The sequence below is a fragment of the Acomys minous genome (genome assembly GCF_964271855.1).
Source record: "Acomys minous genome assembly, chromosome: 4".
In the NCBI taxonomy this organism is placed as follows: Eukaryota; Metazoa; Chordata; class Mammalia; order Rodentia; family Muridae; genus Acomys; species Acomys minous.
The window spans coordinates 71,074,504-71,088,675 of NC_140486.1; the positions used below are offsets into that span (position 1 = coordinate 71,074,504).

Sequence of the window (14,172 nt, forward strand, 5' to 3'; positions counted from 1 at the left end):
CCTCAGCACGGATTCCTTTTGGGTAACTGGGCTTGGGAAAGGTTGACCAGAGTACTTATTGGGGCCTAAAAAACCCAGAAGTTGAAATATTCCAGTGGGCTGTGGCAGACAGTGGGGGAGGAGGACCCTAGGGGAGGGGAATAGGAAGCAAACGGGAAAGAGGGTGGGACCAGGAAGATAAGAGCGAGGGGGGATTACTAATTTAAAAAATTGCTTAAATGTTTAAGTGATCGGAGGACTGGGTTTTTGTTGTTGTTGTTTTGTTTTGTTTTTCGAGACAGGGTTTCTCTTTTGTAGACTTGGCTGTCCTGGACTTGCTTTGTAGACCAGGCTGGCCTCAAACTCAAGAGATCCACCTGCCTCTGCCTCCCTGAGTGCTGGGATTATAGGCGTGCACAAGCGCCCCTGGCTGGAGGAACGGGTTCTTCATGAAAATTGCCTCGAAGTATGACCTATCAAAACCTCGCCCAGCCTCTCCAACTCAAGCAGGAAAAAAAAAAAAAGGAAGAGAACAGTCAGTTAAAACTTCAAAATCAGATGTTGGAATGAATCCAGAATACTATCTTAGGATGGGTTTTTAAAGTGCAGCTTCCCAGGCGTGAGAGACGCCAGCACCAAGGGGCGCGCAGGGATGGCAGGACACAAAAGAGCTTGACAAACGTCCAGCAAGGGCATTTGCCCGCGTGGCTTTGGTTAGGCTGTCAGACTTGCGCTTTAAGACACGCCCCCAAGGCGTCTTACGTAGACTTCCGGGTGAAGGGGCGTGTCAGCAGCTGTCGTTCTGCACCGACTGGTCCTGGCCTTGAGCCCTAAGCCCCGCCCCTGAGTGCTTAACCCCGCCCCCTTGGGGGAGTCGGGAGGCAGCAGCCGGGACACCGCCATCATCCTTCCTGACTTGCGCGCGCAGCACGCCGCCTGCGCCTACCCCGTCCCTTAGTCAGGCGCCGGTCCAGAAACCGGCCAGACGGTGCTGCAGCGTTCCGGTGGCTGTACGCTGCGAGCTGAGGTCTGTAGCCCCGCGCGGCGACAGTATGAGCGGGCGCCACCCTGCCCTCGGCCTGCTGCTGCTGCTGCTGCTGCTGCTGCTGGACCCTGCGCAGGTGAGTGGCTTCCAGAGAACCCGGGCGGGCTAGGCGGGACGCGGCGGGGTTGTGCTGCGGTTCCAGAGACCCCAGTCGCGGGAGCTGAGAGCGCAGGCGTCGGGGGGAAGCTGGTCTGCGAGTGCAGCCGTGGCGGTCGCCTTCCCCTCCGGTGTCTGTCCACCCTCGCGCTGCCCTGTGGTGTGGGAGAGGGTGACAGCTGGGGCCTCTGTTTGGCTAGCTTTGAGCTCATTCCAGCTGTGGTCACCTGATTTAGCATGTGCGGAGGGACAATGGGTGCAGAGGATTGGGCACCTTTCTTGGGTTTAGCCGTTTTAACAAAACAAATTCTACATGCACGGGCACTCTTAAGTTAACTCGGCTCCAACCGTGTTATTGCTCCATATCTTCAGGCGATGGAGGTTGGAGAACGAAACTCAGTCACCAGATTGAAGCAGTCTTGAGTACTTTAAGTAAATCATCCTGATCTCAAAGACTGTGGGTTGCCTCTGACCCCGTTCATTTCAACGTTTCAGGAAACTGAGGCCCACACGTGCAATAGTTTAATTTCCCCTTCCCACAATTAGCTTGGGACAGGACGACACCCGGCACAGCGTCCTCACTTGCTCACCTGGCTTTTCCTTGCTGGGGCCGACTTGGGTATGGGTGTGTCCCTACTGTTTGTGTGTCTGCAGTTTTCCGATTGGAAACAGTAGGTGTGTGTTTGGGGATCCCTATGGAGGGGTACTAATTAAACCAGATCAGAATGACCAAGTCAGTGGAAATGCTGTGCACTTGTGGCCACCAACGCCCCTCTAATGGACCTGTGGATCAGAAGTGCGCAGATGAAATGGTTACTTGGTCTAAGACGCTTACCCCTCGAACTGTAAATCTCTGCAGAGTACACATGCAGATAGCAGGCTGAACCCAAAGTGAGGGGAAGCAGAAAAGTGTGGGTGGTGGGTGTTGGGGTGCAGCTACCCTTGCCATGTATGTGTTTTTAGGGTTTTTTGTTTGTTTGTTTGTTTGACTCAGTCTTATTGTTGTTGTTGTGGTTTGAGATGGTAAATACCTCATCATTATTGAAGTTACGTAGCATATAAGAAGCTGAGTTCCCTGCCTAAGGTAGTAACCTTCAAGAAAAAGTCAGCAATCTCTTTTCCCTAGAGTTTTAAGTCAGGACCTAGTCAGCAGAGTGGCTTAAACTTATCTCTGCTTTTCTTTTATCTCAAGGTAGCCTTCAAGGCTCCTGAGCTGGGAGTGCCTCTTGCAGAGCTTGTGAAGTGACCAGAAGTTGATTTTATTGCAGAATGCCTGAAAGTCTTCCCATTGTTGTTTTAAAACCAGCTTCCTGCTACCCAGAGGCTCCCAGGACAGCTGAGCAAATAGGGTATCTGGGTTTGGAACTCACACTGGTCTGTGGCTCATCAGGTTGGTTGGGGGTTAGAGGCAGCTGTCCTTTGGACATTGCAGAGATGTTTGGGTTTCTTAAGTCTTTCCACTTCCAGAAGATGGGATTGCCAGATTGAATGCTCTGTTTTCCTCTCTTGTGTTGGGTGTGTGTGTGTGTTAGGGGCCCAGCTTCTGACTCTCACTTTGTTGCCCTGGTGTGAGTTCATTGTGATCCTGTTCAGCCCCCTAAGTGCTGGATTACAGCTTTGACCACGGCATCTGGCGCTCACGCACACAGCTTCCTTTTAATACCTGTGTTTACTAGTTCTCGTGGTGCACATCTGAGCCCTGGGGAGGCAGAGTCAGGCAGATCTCTGTAAGTGTGAGGCCACCTTGCCTAGCAAGTTCTAAACAGGTCAGGTAAATAGTGAGACCCTGTCTAAAGCAAATGACCCCGCCCCCCATTTTCATCCAAGTTTGGGGAGATAATCTTGTCTCTCCTGGATGTTTTCTCTTCAGGAACTTGCAATCTGTTGAGGGCAGCACTCACTGAACACTTAAGTGCCTTTTTCAGAGGTAATCTGGAATGGGCTGACCTTTTGGCCTGCAGGCAGGATGAGCAACCCCGTGAAAGTGGAGTTTGTGTAATCCTTCCTAGCCTTGCTTACCAGCCAGATTGATGGAGTAAGATTTGATACCACATTATCAACTGTAAAGGGAAGGTTGGTTGGTTTGGTTTTGTGGGGTTTTTTGTTGTTGTTGTTGGTTGTTTTTTTTTTTTTTTCTTTATTTCTGTTTTTACAAGTGGGTAAAAAGTAAAGGACTTGCTGAATAGAACTTTTTATTTCTCCAAATTTATTATACTACCCGGAACAAAGAGTCCCTCTGTTGAGGGAGGGACATGTGCACTGGCCTTGATGACCTCCTCACTCCAGCGTTAAAAGAGACGCACTGTTTCAGTTATGGCTTGTCACCTCTTGGAAGTCTGTTCTAGGCCCCCTCAGGGACCCTTTCATCCTGGCACCGATGGCATTGCAGAAGTGAGCTGCTCTCCAGATCCTTTCCTGTCAGAACCACACAGAGTCTTGGCCAGAATTCAGGCCCTTGACTGGTGGAGCCTTACTGGAGACCCTGCCGCTCCCTAGCCAGGACGCCTTCCCGCTCTAGTTCTTGATTTTTGCTTAAACTTCTGCAGTGGCGTTTTCTGCTTAAAAAAAAAAAAAAAAAGATGCGTGTGTGCATGCGTGCATTGGGAAGGGAGGTCTTAACCACATCTCTTCCCACTGGAACTTGAGTTTCCCCCAGTATGAAGTCAGATTAACTGTGCCAAATTACCGGAGTGTGTGTAAATCTTGTTTGTTTGTTTTGTGACTGAAATGCCTGATTGCAGGCTCCTTGAGAGCAAGGACAATATATTATCGCCTCCAAATGGGGCCAGAACTCTTGATTTGTGACTCTTTAAGTCTTCCAGCATCGGTGTGGATCTTGAAGAGGGACTTAGAGGTTCGTTGCGATCACGGTGTATGTGCAGTTGATTTCTGGTGATGCCAGTGGCTGACTGTGACCAGCCAGGCTTTCCTTGCCTGGCTTGTGCCTGCGTTTGAGGTGGGGGAGGTGAGGGTGACGGGTGCGTGTGGAGGACAGAGGTCGAATGTCTGCCTCAGTTATTCTTCACTTTTTTTTTTTAAATTTTTTTGGGACAGGGTGTCTCATTGAACCTGGGGCTCCCTGAATCAGCAGACTAGTCAGTCAATAAGCCCTTCTGCTTTCTTAGCTCTGTACCTTAGCATGCACCACAGTGTCTGACTTTTGACACTGACACTGGAGACCGAAACTCTGGTCCCCACATGTGTGTGGCAAGCACTAAGTCATCATCTCAGCCACATCCTGCAGCTTCCAGCCTCTGCCTCTTTATCCTTAGTCTTTGGGTGGTTTGCTTAGGCAAAGAATGTTTCACAAATAACTTTCCATGGTCCATGCTGCTGCCTGAAGCCATGTTAATGCCCATGAGCTGGACTGCTGCCAGGGACCATATTGACTGATGTCTGGCCAGTGCCCTGGAGGCCATGGTGATATCTATGATCTGTACTGCCACCAGAGACCATGCTGAGGTCGGTGGCACATGTTGCTGATGCCAGAGGCCATGTGGGTGTCCTTGGTCTGTGCTGTCACCAGAAACCATGTGGAGGTCCATGATCTGTGTTCCTGCTGACTGAAAAAGGGCAAGGAAGCTACTTTTGCAGTGATGTCAATGACGGCAGACTCACAGTAGAAAAAGAAATCATAGAAGGCTTCTGTGACACCCTCCCCACCTCCCACCAAGTAATAGCCCAGGCAGGGAGCCATTGAAGAGAACTCTTAAAAATTGTGATAAGGATGCTGAAGTGTAGCTCTCCACTGTTGATGGCTTCCGGCAGGGGTGGGGTGGGGGGGTAGGGAAGGAGTTGATTCTCTTTAAGGGACTGGCCACTGGGAGTTTGACCATGCTCCGGTGAGTATATGGATAACTCAAATTAGACATGTTTTCTTTCTTTCTTTCTTTCTTTTAACCCCCAGAGGGCAAGGCTATAAGGTGGGGGGGGCAGGCTTGAGAGGACTGGGAAGTGTGATGGGGTGCATGATGTGAAATTCTCAAATAACCAATAAAAATATTATGTTGGAAAAATGAGTGTTTGTTTTTTTTTTAAACCCTGTCATGCAGTGAAGGACCTCCTGGAAAGATTTGACAGACACTTTAACACTTTCTTCTTGATCTTTTTACTATCCTTCCCTTAGGTCACAAGAATTCAGATGAACTCCTTCAATATAAAGTAGAGGTTCTGGGCACAGTATGGGATGCAACAGTGCAAAGACCCTACCCTTGGGAAAGCAGTGTCTGTGCTATAAAGCACTGTATAAATGTTAGCTACTGTGTATGTGTAGTGTGTGGAAGAGTGGGCGGAAATGGTAACGAAGTGAGCAGTGCTCAAGTAAAGACCAGGACACGGTGTGGCGCGTTGGAGCTGAGCTCTGGGAGTGAACTGGGTCCCAGGTAACCAAGGGGCATCTGAGAAGATGGAGACCAGACTTAGAAATGATTCATGGTCAAGGAGCTGGAAATACTGATTACCCCCAATTTAACCATCTCATGTCATAGACTTACGTTGAATTATGCCGTATCCTATAACATACAAATATTTATCAAAAATTGGTAGCAGGGCAGCAAGTGAAAGTGTTTCCAGTGCAAGCCTGACGACCTGAGTTCAGTCCCTGAAACTCTCGCTGTGGAAGGAGGAAACCAACTCCCAGAAGTTGCCGTCTGACCACAAGAGCCATGGTGCATGCTCGCACATACCGTATAACAAAAAATGTAAACGGTAGAAAGTAATCTAGTTGCTAACAAAAACCGTTTCATTAATGTAACGAAGGAGTGAATTACAGTACAAAATCTGCCTTCATAAAGTTAATACGATAGCAAGGATCTTTTTCTCTTTGAGCCACACTTGCTGTGTAAACAAGGCTGGCCTCCACCTGGATGCTCTTGCCTCAGCCTACTAAGAGCTGGGGTCATAGGCATTGGGTAACCATGTCTACTAGCCAGCACTGGGAAAATTTCTGGGTTACGGAAGAGTATCCAGTGTCATTATGAGCACACAGCTAACTTTATTTATCCTCCCAGAACTCCCTTAATCAAAGCACATTTTTCTGCTTTTAAATTCTATCTATCTATCATCTTTCTATCTATCTATCATCTTTCTATCTATCTATCTATCATCTTTCTATCTATCATCTATCTATCTGTCTATCTATCTATCTATCAATCATATGTGGATGTTGTGTTTGCATACAGAAGAGAGCATTGGTTCCCATAGGACTGTAGCTATAGACAGTTGTGAGCCCCATTGTGGGTTCTGGGAATTGAACTCAGGACTCCTGAAAGAGCAGGAGTCACCTCTCCAGCCCCATATTTTCTTTGTTTTTTATCAACAGGAACATTAAAGTTGATGTTTGTCTCATGGTCACATGGCTAAGTGGTAGACCAGAACTTCTACCCTAAGTTGAATGGGTGTTCGCCAGTTGTCCCACTTGGCCAGTCAGGCTCCTCAGCCAGCACCTGTCCCGTCTCACCGTGGCTTGACAATTGTCAGCGTAGTGATTAGTCTCTGACCAGGGACTTTGTAGATACACAGCAACACTCAGGTCAGAGTTTTGTTTTAGAGCCATGGCTTTGGGCCTCTACTGACCCTGTGCATACTGTGTGCATACTAAAGCTCATCCATGTCTGATAGTAACTAGTAGTGTGGCCTTTGGTGAGTTACGTACACTACAAGGTAGAGGGTTACCTGTGAGATGAAGAGCTGGAATGGTTGAGCCCATCTCAGAAATATTTGACTCAATCACATATATACAGGCAAGTCTTGTGTGCGCACAGATTGTTTGCTCGTGTGTGCACGCGTGCCATGTGTGTGCCCATGTGTTCACCTGTATGCCAAAGTGGCTTTGAAACAGAGCAGAAGTTTCTACCCCAGAAACCTCCACCTACATGTTTATAATCTGTCTCCCAGATTCCAAAGGAACAGCAGGCCATGTGCTCTCTGGGCAGGATCCCCTCCAGCCCATCCTGCTTTGTTCTGACCAGACATGCCTGTGTCTGTGCTTCCTGGAGAGGCATTGGGCCGTGAAGCTGACCAGCAGCCGCCTGGCCTCCTCTCCTTCCCGAACTGGAGCTTAGCTGTGTCTCCAGGTCCCTCTGTTGCCTTCACCTATTCACAGTGGTAACAGAAGTGGTAACACCAACTATAGCAGGGTTGGCCTCTGGCATGGAGCTGGGGACTGTCGGTCACCCTGAGCAGTGAGTCGTCATTTGCAGCCCCCTAGAGATGTGAACGATAGCCATTGTCTCTCCTCCGTCTGTACTTTGTGGGGAAGAATGCTGGTGACCATCACAGCCTGGGGCCTGTCTGCTGCGTCCTCCCGTTCTCAGGCTGGGCCAGTGCCCGAGCCGGGCTGGAGTTGGATCTGTGCGGGGATGGGAAGATTCAGAAGATGGGCTGGAGGACATTTGTCTTATTTTTCAAAATCACTTCACTTAGGAGCCATGTGGCCTTGGACTATCACTTCTGGGCCTTAGTTTCTTTGCCTGTAAAAGTCTTATATTCTGTTTGAGAAATAAGCGAGGTAAGTGAGAAACTACACAATGTGTGCCCAGCATGCCGTTGGCATTCCTTCTGGATTTGAGAGTTTGGGCCTTGGCAGGTTCGCTAGAGGCCCCCAGAGATACAAGTTTCTCTTGCTGGGGTTCAGAGGTTCTCGTATGCAGTTTGGGTAGCGGTGCTCCATCTGTGCTCATGGTCAGTAAGATGGGCTTCAGCGCCTGTAGCTGCTGGCAGACAGCCGAAGGGTTCATTTTTCTTATATCTTCCTCTGCTGACCCTGTAACCGCTGAGAGCAGCTTTCTGAGTCAGTGGTAGTCCTGGTAAATACATCCACCTGAGCTATCTTTCCAGCCACACAGCTACCACGTCTGGCTTGAAGCCAGATGTCTGTGCGTTCTCATCTCTGAAATGCCCTCACCTCACTGTGAGCCTTGCTGGTTGCTGAGTTGATGAAGGTTGGGTGCAGTATGCAGGGTGCTGCAAAGGACGGCTTATACCTGGGCCTCGCTGTTGAGCATTTCATGGTCTTTTGAGGGCATCAAGACAAACAAATTTTGCTTGATTCTAGAGCAACAACCAGCAAACTGTGGCCTAGCCAGAGAGTTTGTGAATAAAGTTTTATTGGGACATGCACCTTTGTCATGGCTGCATTTGAGCTGCTTCAGGAGGCTTGACTGAGTATTTGCCATAGAGAGCTGAAGTCTAAAAAGCCTCCATTATCTAATGTTTGGCTCTGAGAAGCAGAATTTGTCTATGCCTAGTCCACAACTGATCTCTCGGCATGTGGCCAAAACACGTCACCATAGCAGGAGACCTCTGCTGCCTCATGGCTGGAAGGAAGGAGTTGGGTGTCCCGAGCAGTGGCTTCTGCCCCAGTGCCAAGCCTGCTGCTGCCTCTGATGAGTTGAGGCACCTCACCTACTTTGGGAACTCAGGCACTAGACCCGGATGGGAGGAGTCAAAGTTCAGCTTAATGAGGAAATGAGTCTTGGGAGGGGCAGGTAGGCAAAGGTCATTAGAAAGGACAGACAGGATGGGTGACACTCATGCCTGTGGAAGAAACAATGAAGTTTGTTTTTCTGTGACTGGAGACAGGGTCTGGAGTTTGGCCTTAAGGAGTTAGATAAAAATAGTTGGGAGTGGGTAAGAAGAGCCCACAAAACAAATTCTGTGGAAGGGAGTTGGTCAAAACAAGGAAGACCTGGCTTCTCAGCACTGGTTCAGTCTGGGAAGTGGTTAGGGGTGGTGATCTAAGGAGGCCTGTCCGTCTTAATTCAGTATATCTGGATATTTGTGATAGATGTATGCTGATTTGCAACTAAAGAAAGGTTTACAGTCTTTAAAAATATTTTAGAAATGGACAAAAAGGTAATACTTAAGTAATGCTACCCTTGCGGCTAAGAGTATCACTGTAAGAGTGTGAACAGTGCTGCCCCTGGCTGTCGGCTTGAACATGCCAACAAAGTTCTCGCACTGGACGCCCCCAACACACGCACCCTGCAACAGTGTCCTGTCGGGACAGACCCATCAGTGCACCCTGTGCAAGTGAGTGAGCTGTCCTGAGTGGGTTCCGTCTTCAGTTCTTCTGCCCTCTGCTTTCTGAAAAGTCAGGCAGCAAGACCGCCAGATGCAGCCCTTTCACCTCATCCTGCTAGCCTCCGGATCTGGGAGCCACATACATTTCTGCTTCTTATAAATCACAGTCTCAGGAATTGTGATACAGCAACAGCACGAGACTGGGAAGTAGCTCCAGTACTGCAGCCAGCGGAATGCGCTATGAGAGACTTGGGTGTGTGCTATGACTCTCAGATCCACGATCCTCGATTCTGTTCGGCCCCAGAATCACTGGTGACAGAAACTGAGGCTCTGGCGTCCTTGACACTGGACTTTTGTGTGTGTTATTTTGGTGGTGAAATACACATGCGATTTGGACTTTTAGCCCCATTCAGTGGCCTCAGTACATCGTGTGTACATGCCTCACTGCTGTCCCTCTCCACCAGAGAGCTTGTGTTTTGATCAGGCTCACCTTTTGGTGACAGGAGACCGCAAACACTAGTGAGTTTCATTTTAATACTGCGCAGAATACTTCTTTTCTAAGAGAATGTTTCTGACTTTAAAAGCAGGGTATGTTTTTAGTTTGGTTTCAGTTGGATTGGTTTGGTTTTAGGACCGAGTGCTGCTGTGTAGCCTGGGCTAGCCTCCAAGACCAAACCTCAGCCTCCCAGGTGCCGGGGTTAGGGGCATGTGTTGCCACACACACACACACACAGTGACAGCCGCTTTAAGTTTGGAAGTCAGGTTCTTTGTCTAAAAGGGAAGTGGCCTGAGTGAGTTCTTCTTTCCCAAAGCATGGTAGCCTCGACGTGTGCTGCCGTCACAGTCCTGGGACACGTATGACACTTCGGTCCTCTTTGTAAGACATGCTGTGGCTGCCTACTGTGTGTGGCGATTTTGAGATTGCACATCCTGCCTCTGAGGCACCAGTTAGGTCAATCATGGGCCACAGGTAGGTGCAGTTGGCCCTTCAGGTGAGGCAGTTTACCTGTGCATCTGTAATCCCAGTACCAGATGTGTCACAGGTCTGTTCTGGGTGTGGACTGTGACAATGGTGACACACTTACCAAGTGCCCATAAACTAAGGGTGGGAGATGTGCTCCCCTCATGGGACTAGCACAAGGGTCAAGTGCTTTGGCATGCTCGGAAGTGAGACAGATGGGTCCCTCAGGATGGGACAGAAGAGAAGAAAGGGAAGAACCAGGTGCTGAGCCTTTTTTACAGGCAGCTGGAGAAGGTGGGTGCGGGCTGCGGACGAGCTGCTTGAGCAAGGGAGCCCTACCAGAGGTCAGGTGCTGAGGCAGGTTTCAAAGTTACCCTGTTAAACAGGCAGGAGGCCCTGGGTAGAGAGGCATTGGAAGAGACTAGTATCAGAGGCTGGCAGCCAGAGAAGGCCGCAGTGTGGAGAGATTGGAGCCATCTGAGGCAGGGGAGGTAGTGCTCTTGGGCAAGAGAAGTTAGAGGCTGTCCCTGCTGTGGGTGTGTAGAGGGGCCAGGGAGATTTAAGGTGGAAATAAGGCCTCGCCCTTCAGGCCTCAGCACTGGGTGAGATGCATGGGCTTGCAGAGGTGGGAGTGGACAGGCAGGAACTGCAAAGAGCAGCCTTAATTGTGGAGTTAATTATCTTTTATGGAGAGTCTGCCTGGAGCCGAAAGCTTCGGTTTCGATCCTGGCTTGGCCAATGCTTGTGTGATCTTGGACACATTGCGGCTGTAGTCTGCTGGTGCTTTGGTCTGTGCATTTGTGGAATGCCTGAGACAGTGCCTGCATTAGTATGGGATTGTGACTCACAGTATGCCCGCCCCCGTGCACCCCCCTCATGTGTCCCCCCCACTGGGGCCATTACTGTGGGCAAGATGGTTTTGTGAGACACTAGCCTGAGAATGGCCAGGAAACTTCAAATAGTTTGTGTTCTACTTCAGATGGTTAAGTGAGTTCCTCTGGGTGTCCTGAGCTCTACTTACGGACTTAAAGCATGGACTTCCTGGGATCCAAAGAGCTGCTGACTCTACTCCTTCCCCCTCCTTTTCAAAGGGGCCAAAACACACTTGCCTTTGAACTCAGTTACAGCGTAGAAACAGGAGTGCCATGGGCTTGCCATAGACGCTTGCTCCGGACCAGTGTACATCTGATCACAGTCAAGGAGCTTCTGTTGATCTGGGACTGGTCACCTGGCAGCATTTGACAGCCTTGTTTCTTCTTCTTTTGCTGGGGTAAATGCCATCTGATCATATTATTGGAATGCTCAGCTCAGAACCTGCTGGGATTGGCCCTGCTGGATTCCATAATCTGTTGTTTGTTGTTGTTTTGGTTTGGTTTGGTTTGGTTTTGGTTTTGGTTTTCTGAGGCGGGGTTTCTATGTGTAGCCTTGGCTACCCTGGGCTCACTCTGTAGTCCAGGCTGGCCTCAAACTCACAGCGATCCTCCTGCCTCTGCCTCCCGAGTGCTGGGATTACAGGCGTGCGCCACCATGCCTGGCCATAATCTGTTGTGATACTAGTTTGGCAGCTAATGTAGTTCAGGGGGATCAACTTCAGCCTTCTTAAACTTGAGTACCTATTGTGTGCTGGAAGGCCAGAGTTGCAGTTCTCTGCTTCAGCTGCTGGGGTTAGTAAAAATCTCCACGCTTCCCCATTTGGACAATTTCCCTCCCTGTGCCCTAAACATAGGCCTTTCAGTGAGTCCAGAGAGGGGGATGGTGCCACGGGCCTGCAGCCAGCGCTGAAGCAGCTTGGGGAAGAAGGCAGCACTGTTCGACCCTGTCCTGTCTCAAAATGAGAGGCACAGGCGCTCGTGCCCACACACACACACACACACACACACACACACACACACACACACACACACACTTCATGCTTGGTATGGGGCGTCTTTATTTTTGTTTTTTGAGCCCAGGGCATTCCACATGTTGAGCAAGCACTCCACCACTGAGCTACATCGTCTCTGTTAAGGCAAGGCTGCAAGTTGCCCAGGATGGCTTCTAACTCTGCTTCTCTCCTACTTCCTGTTTCACCCCTCCTCTGTGGTGGGTGAGGTTCCAGGCATGCAGTAGTACCACATCCAGCAAACTGTAATTTTTAATTTTACTATCTAAAGGATGAATTCTGAAGCAAGTTATGTTGGCTCTGGATCCCTTGACAGTGTGTACCCTGGCCGGGTGGTGGGCTCGCTCCACCTCCTTCCCCCATAACATGTTTTGTGTTCCACAGTCTCATCGATCTCATCTTGGCTGGGAACTGAGGAGCTCTGGCTTAGCTCCCTGCCTGCACCTGGACTAGCCCTTCAGTGCATTCAAGGCATGCTGGGATCCAGCTTGCCCCTTGGTTTTCTGTTTTCCCTGTGGGGCAGTCTTAAGCCAGTGTCCTGTCATGCAGGGTCATCTGTGCTGAGTCAATTGTCATGCAAAGTGTGGCTTGTTGCGGCCCTTGGACAGGGTGGTGATTCACAGGAACCCTTCCTGCTTAAGTTTCAGGAAGCCCTGTGACTGTCACATGGGGAATGTGAGTGGCACTTGAGACATCAGTTTCATAAGGAATGTTAACAAGTTAATGTTGCCTTGGCAATAGTCCTTAAGCTTAGCATATGCCCTCCTTGAGGGTTTCCTTAGCCCTTGAGGACACTGGCCGTTCTTGCACCTCCTTTTAAGTAAAGTTAGTGATGTTTATGGCTTTATTTATTCTTCGGGATACTTTTGAAGTACCGATAGTAGTTAACCTGAATATTCAGGGAAATATCCTTTTTTTGTTGTTTAATTGTGTGTGTGTGTGTGTATGCAAATGCCCCCAAACCACTGCCTTAATAATCACTAACTTGCTAAGACTGTGAGCTCTTCCCTATGCTGTGAGTCTTAGAGCCACACCCTTGATTAAGAAAGTGGAAGACCGTGTCTTATAAATAATCCCCAAATCTGCATCAATGGCTTGACAGATCCATTTGGGATATTAGGCCTGCTTGCTTTTTAAAAGGTACAGTGGTGGTGGTAGGGTCAGATACCATGGAGCTGGCTCTCAGGTGGGTGCTGGGAACTGGGTCCTCTAGAAGAGAAGCAGCAGTTGAACTGCCATGGCTCCAGCCCTGGGGAGTTGTTTGTTTGGTATATAGACATGGTTTTGCCCGGTAGTTCCAGCTGACTGACCTCGAAGCCATGCTTTTTCTGTCTCAGCCTCACAAGTGCTGGAATTGCTGGTGTCAGGCGCCCCTCCCTCATGCCTGCCTTCATTAGTATTTCTTGACATGCTTAACAAGAATGTCTGTTAACTTCATTTGCTAGGTACTGTATTTTTTGGACTTACATAAGATGCACTTTTCCCCACAAACGTGGGGGTGGGTGGGATTAGGGTGTGCCTTATGGTCTGAACGCTGTTCTTACTGTTTTTCTTGTTTTACTGCTCTAAAAACTGGGTGTCGGGTGCGTCTTATAGTCTGAAAAATATGGTAGCATTTGAAGGTTAAGTTTCTTCTTGCTAAAATCTCTTTCCCTTGTTGACTCTCTGTAGGTATCTTCACAATCCTGTGTTTGGTATGGAGAGTGTGGACTTGCACCTGGAGATAAGAGGTACAATTGTAAATATTCTGGCCCACCAAAACCCCTACCGAAGGACGGCTATGACTTGGTGCAGGTAAGCGTGTTGTTTTGAGGTCGGCAGGCACTCAGTTGTGTGCAGTATCTTGTGATACGGTACCAGGGGTGCTGAGGTGACACTAAAAGGCTTAAATCTTTTTTTTTTTTTAACGATTTTTTTAAGGTGTGTATGTATGGGAGCCTTTACATCCAGGAGCCCAGTAGGTCAGAAGAGGGTGCTGGATCCCTTGGGACCGGACTTAGAGGCGCCTGTGGCCCACCACGGGTGCTGGGAACCAAATCAGTCACCACTCTTAACTGCTGAGCTGTTGCTCCTGGCGTTTAAATCTTAACTTAGTCTCCTGCCTGCACCCCATAAAACAGCTCCAGGCTAAATCTTGCCGGTGCTGACTCTGTAGGTCTCCTGGAGTTTCCCAACAGCGCATCACTG

General features: G+C 49.2%; 1 protein-coding gene across 2 annotated transcripts in view; it reads left to right on the forward strand.

The window, feature by feature from the left end:
• The first annotated feature begins 867 nt into the window (after positions 1 to 867).
• The window catches only part of NPC1 (NPC intracellular cholesterol transporter 1), a 46,951-nt gene continuing 33,646 nt past the window's right edge, over positions 868 to 14,172 (forward strand). For both annotated transcript variants that reach the window (XM_084780710.1, XM_084780711.1), the window contains exons 1-2: positions 868 to 1,100; positions 13,657 to 13,779. In XM_084780710.1, the coding sequence (XP_084636836.1) occupies positions 1,032 to 1,100; positions 13,657 to 13,779 (192 nt within the window). In that variant the 5' untranslated portion in view covers positions 868 to 1,031. The remainder of the gene's footprint in view (positions 1,101 to 13,656; positions 13,780 to 14,172) is intronic.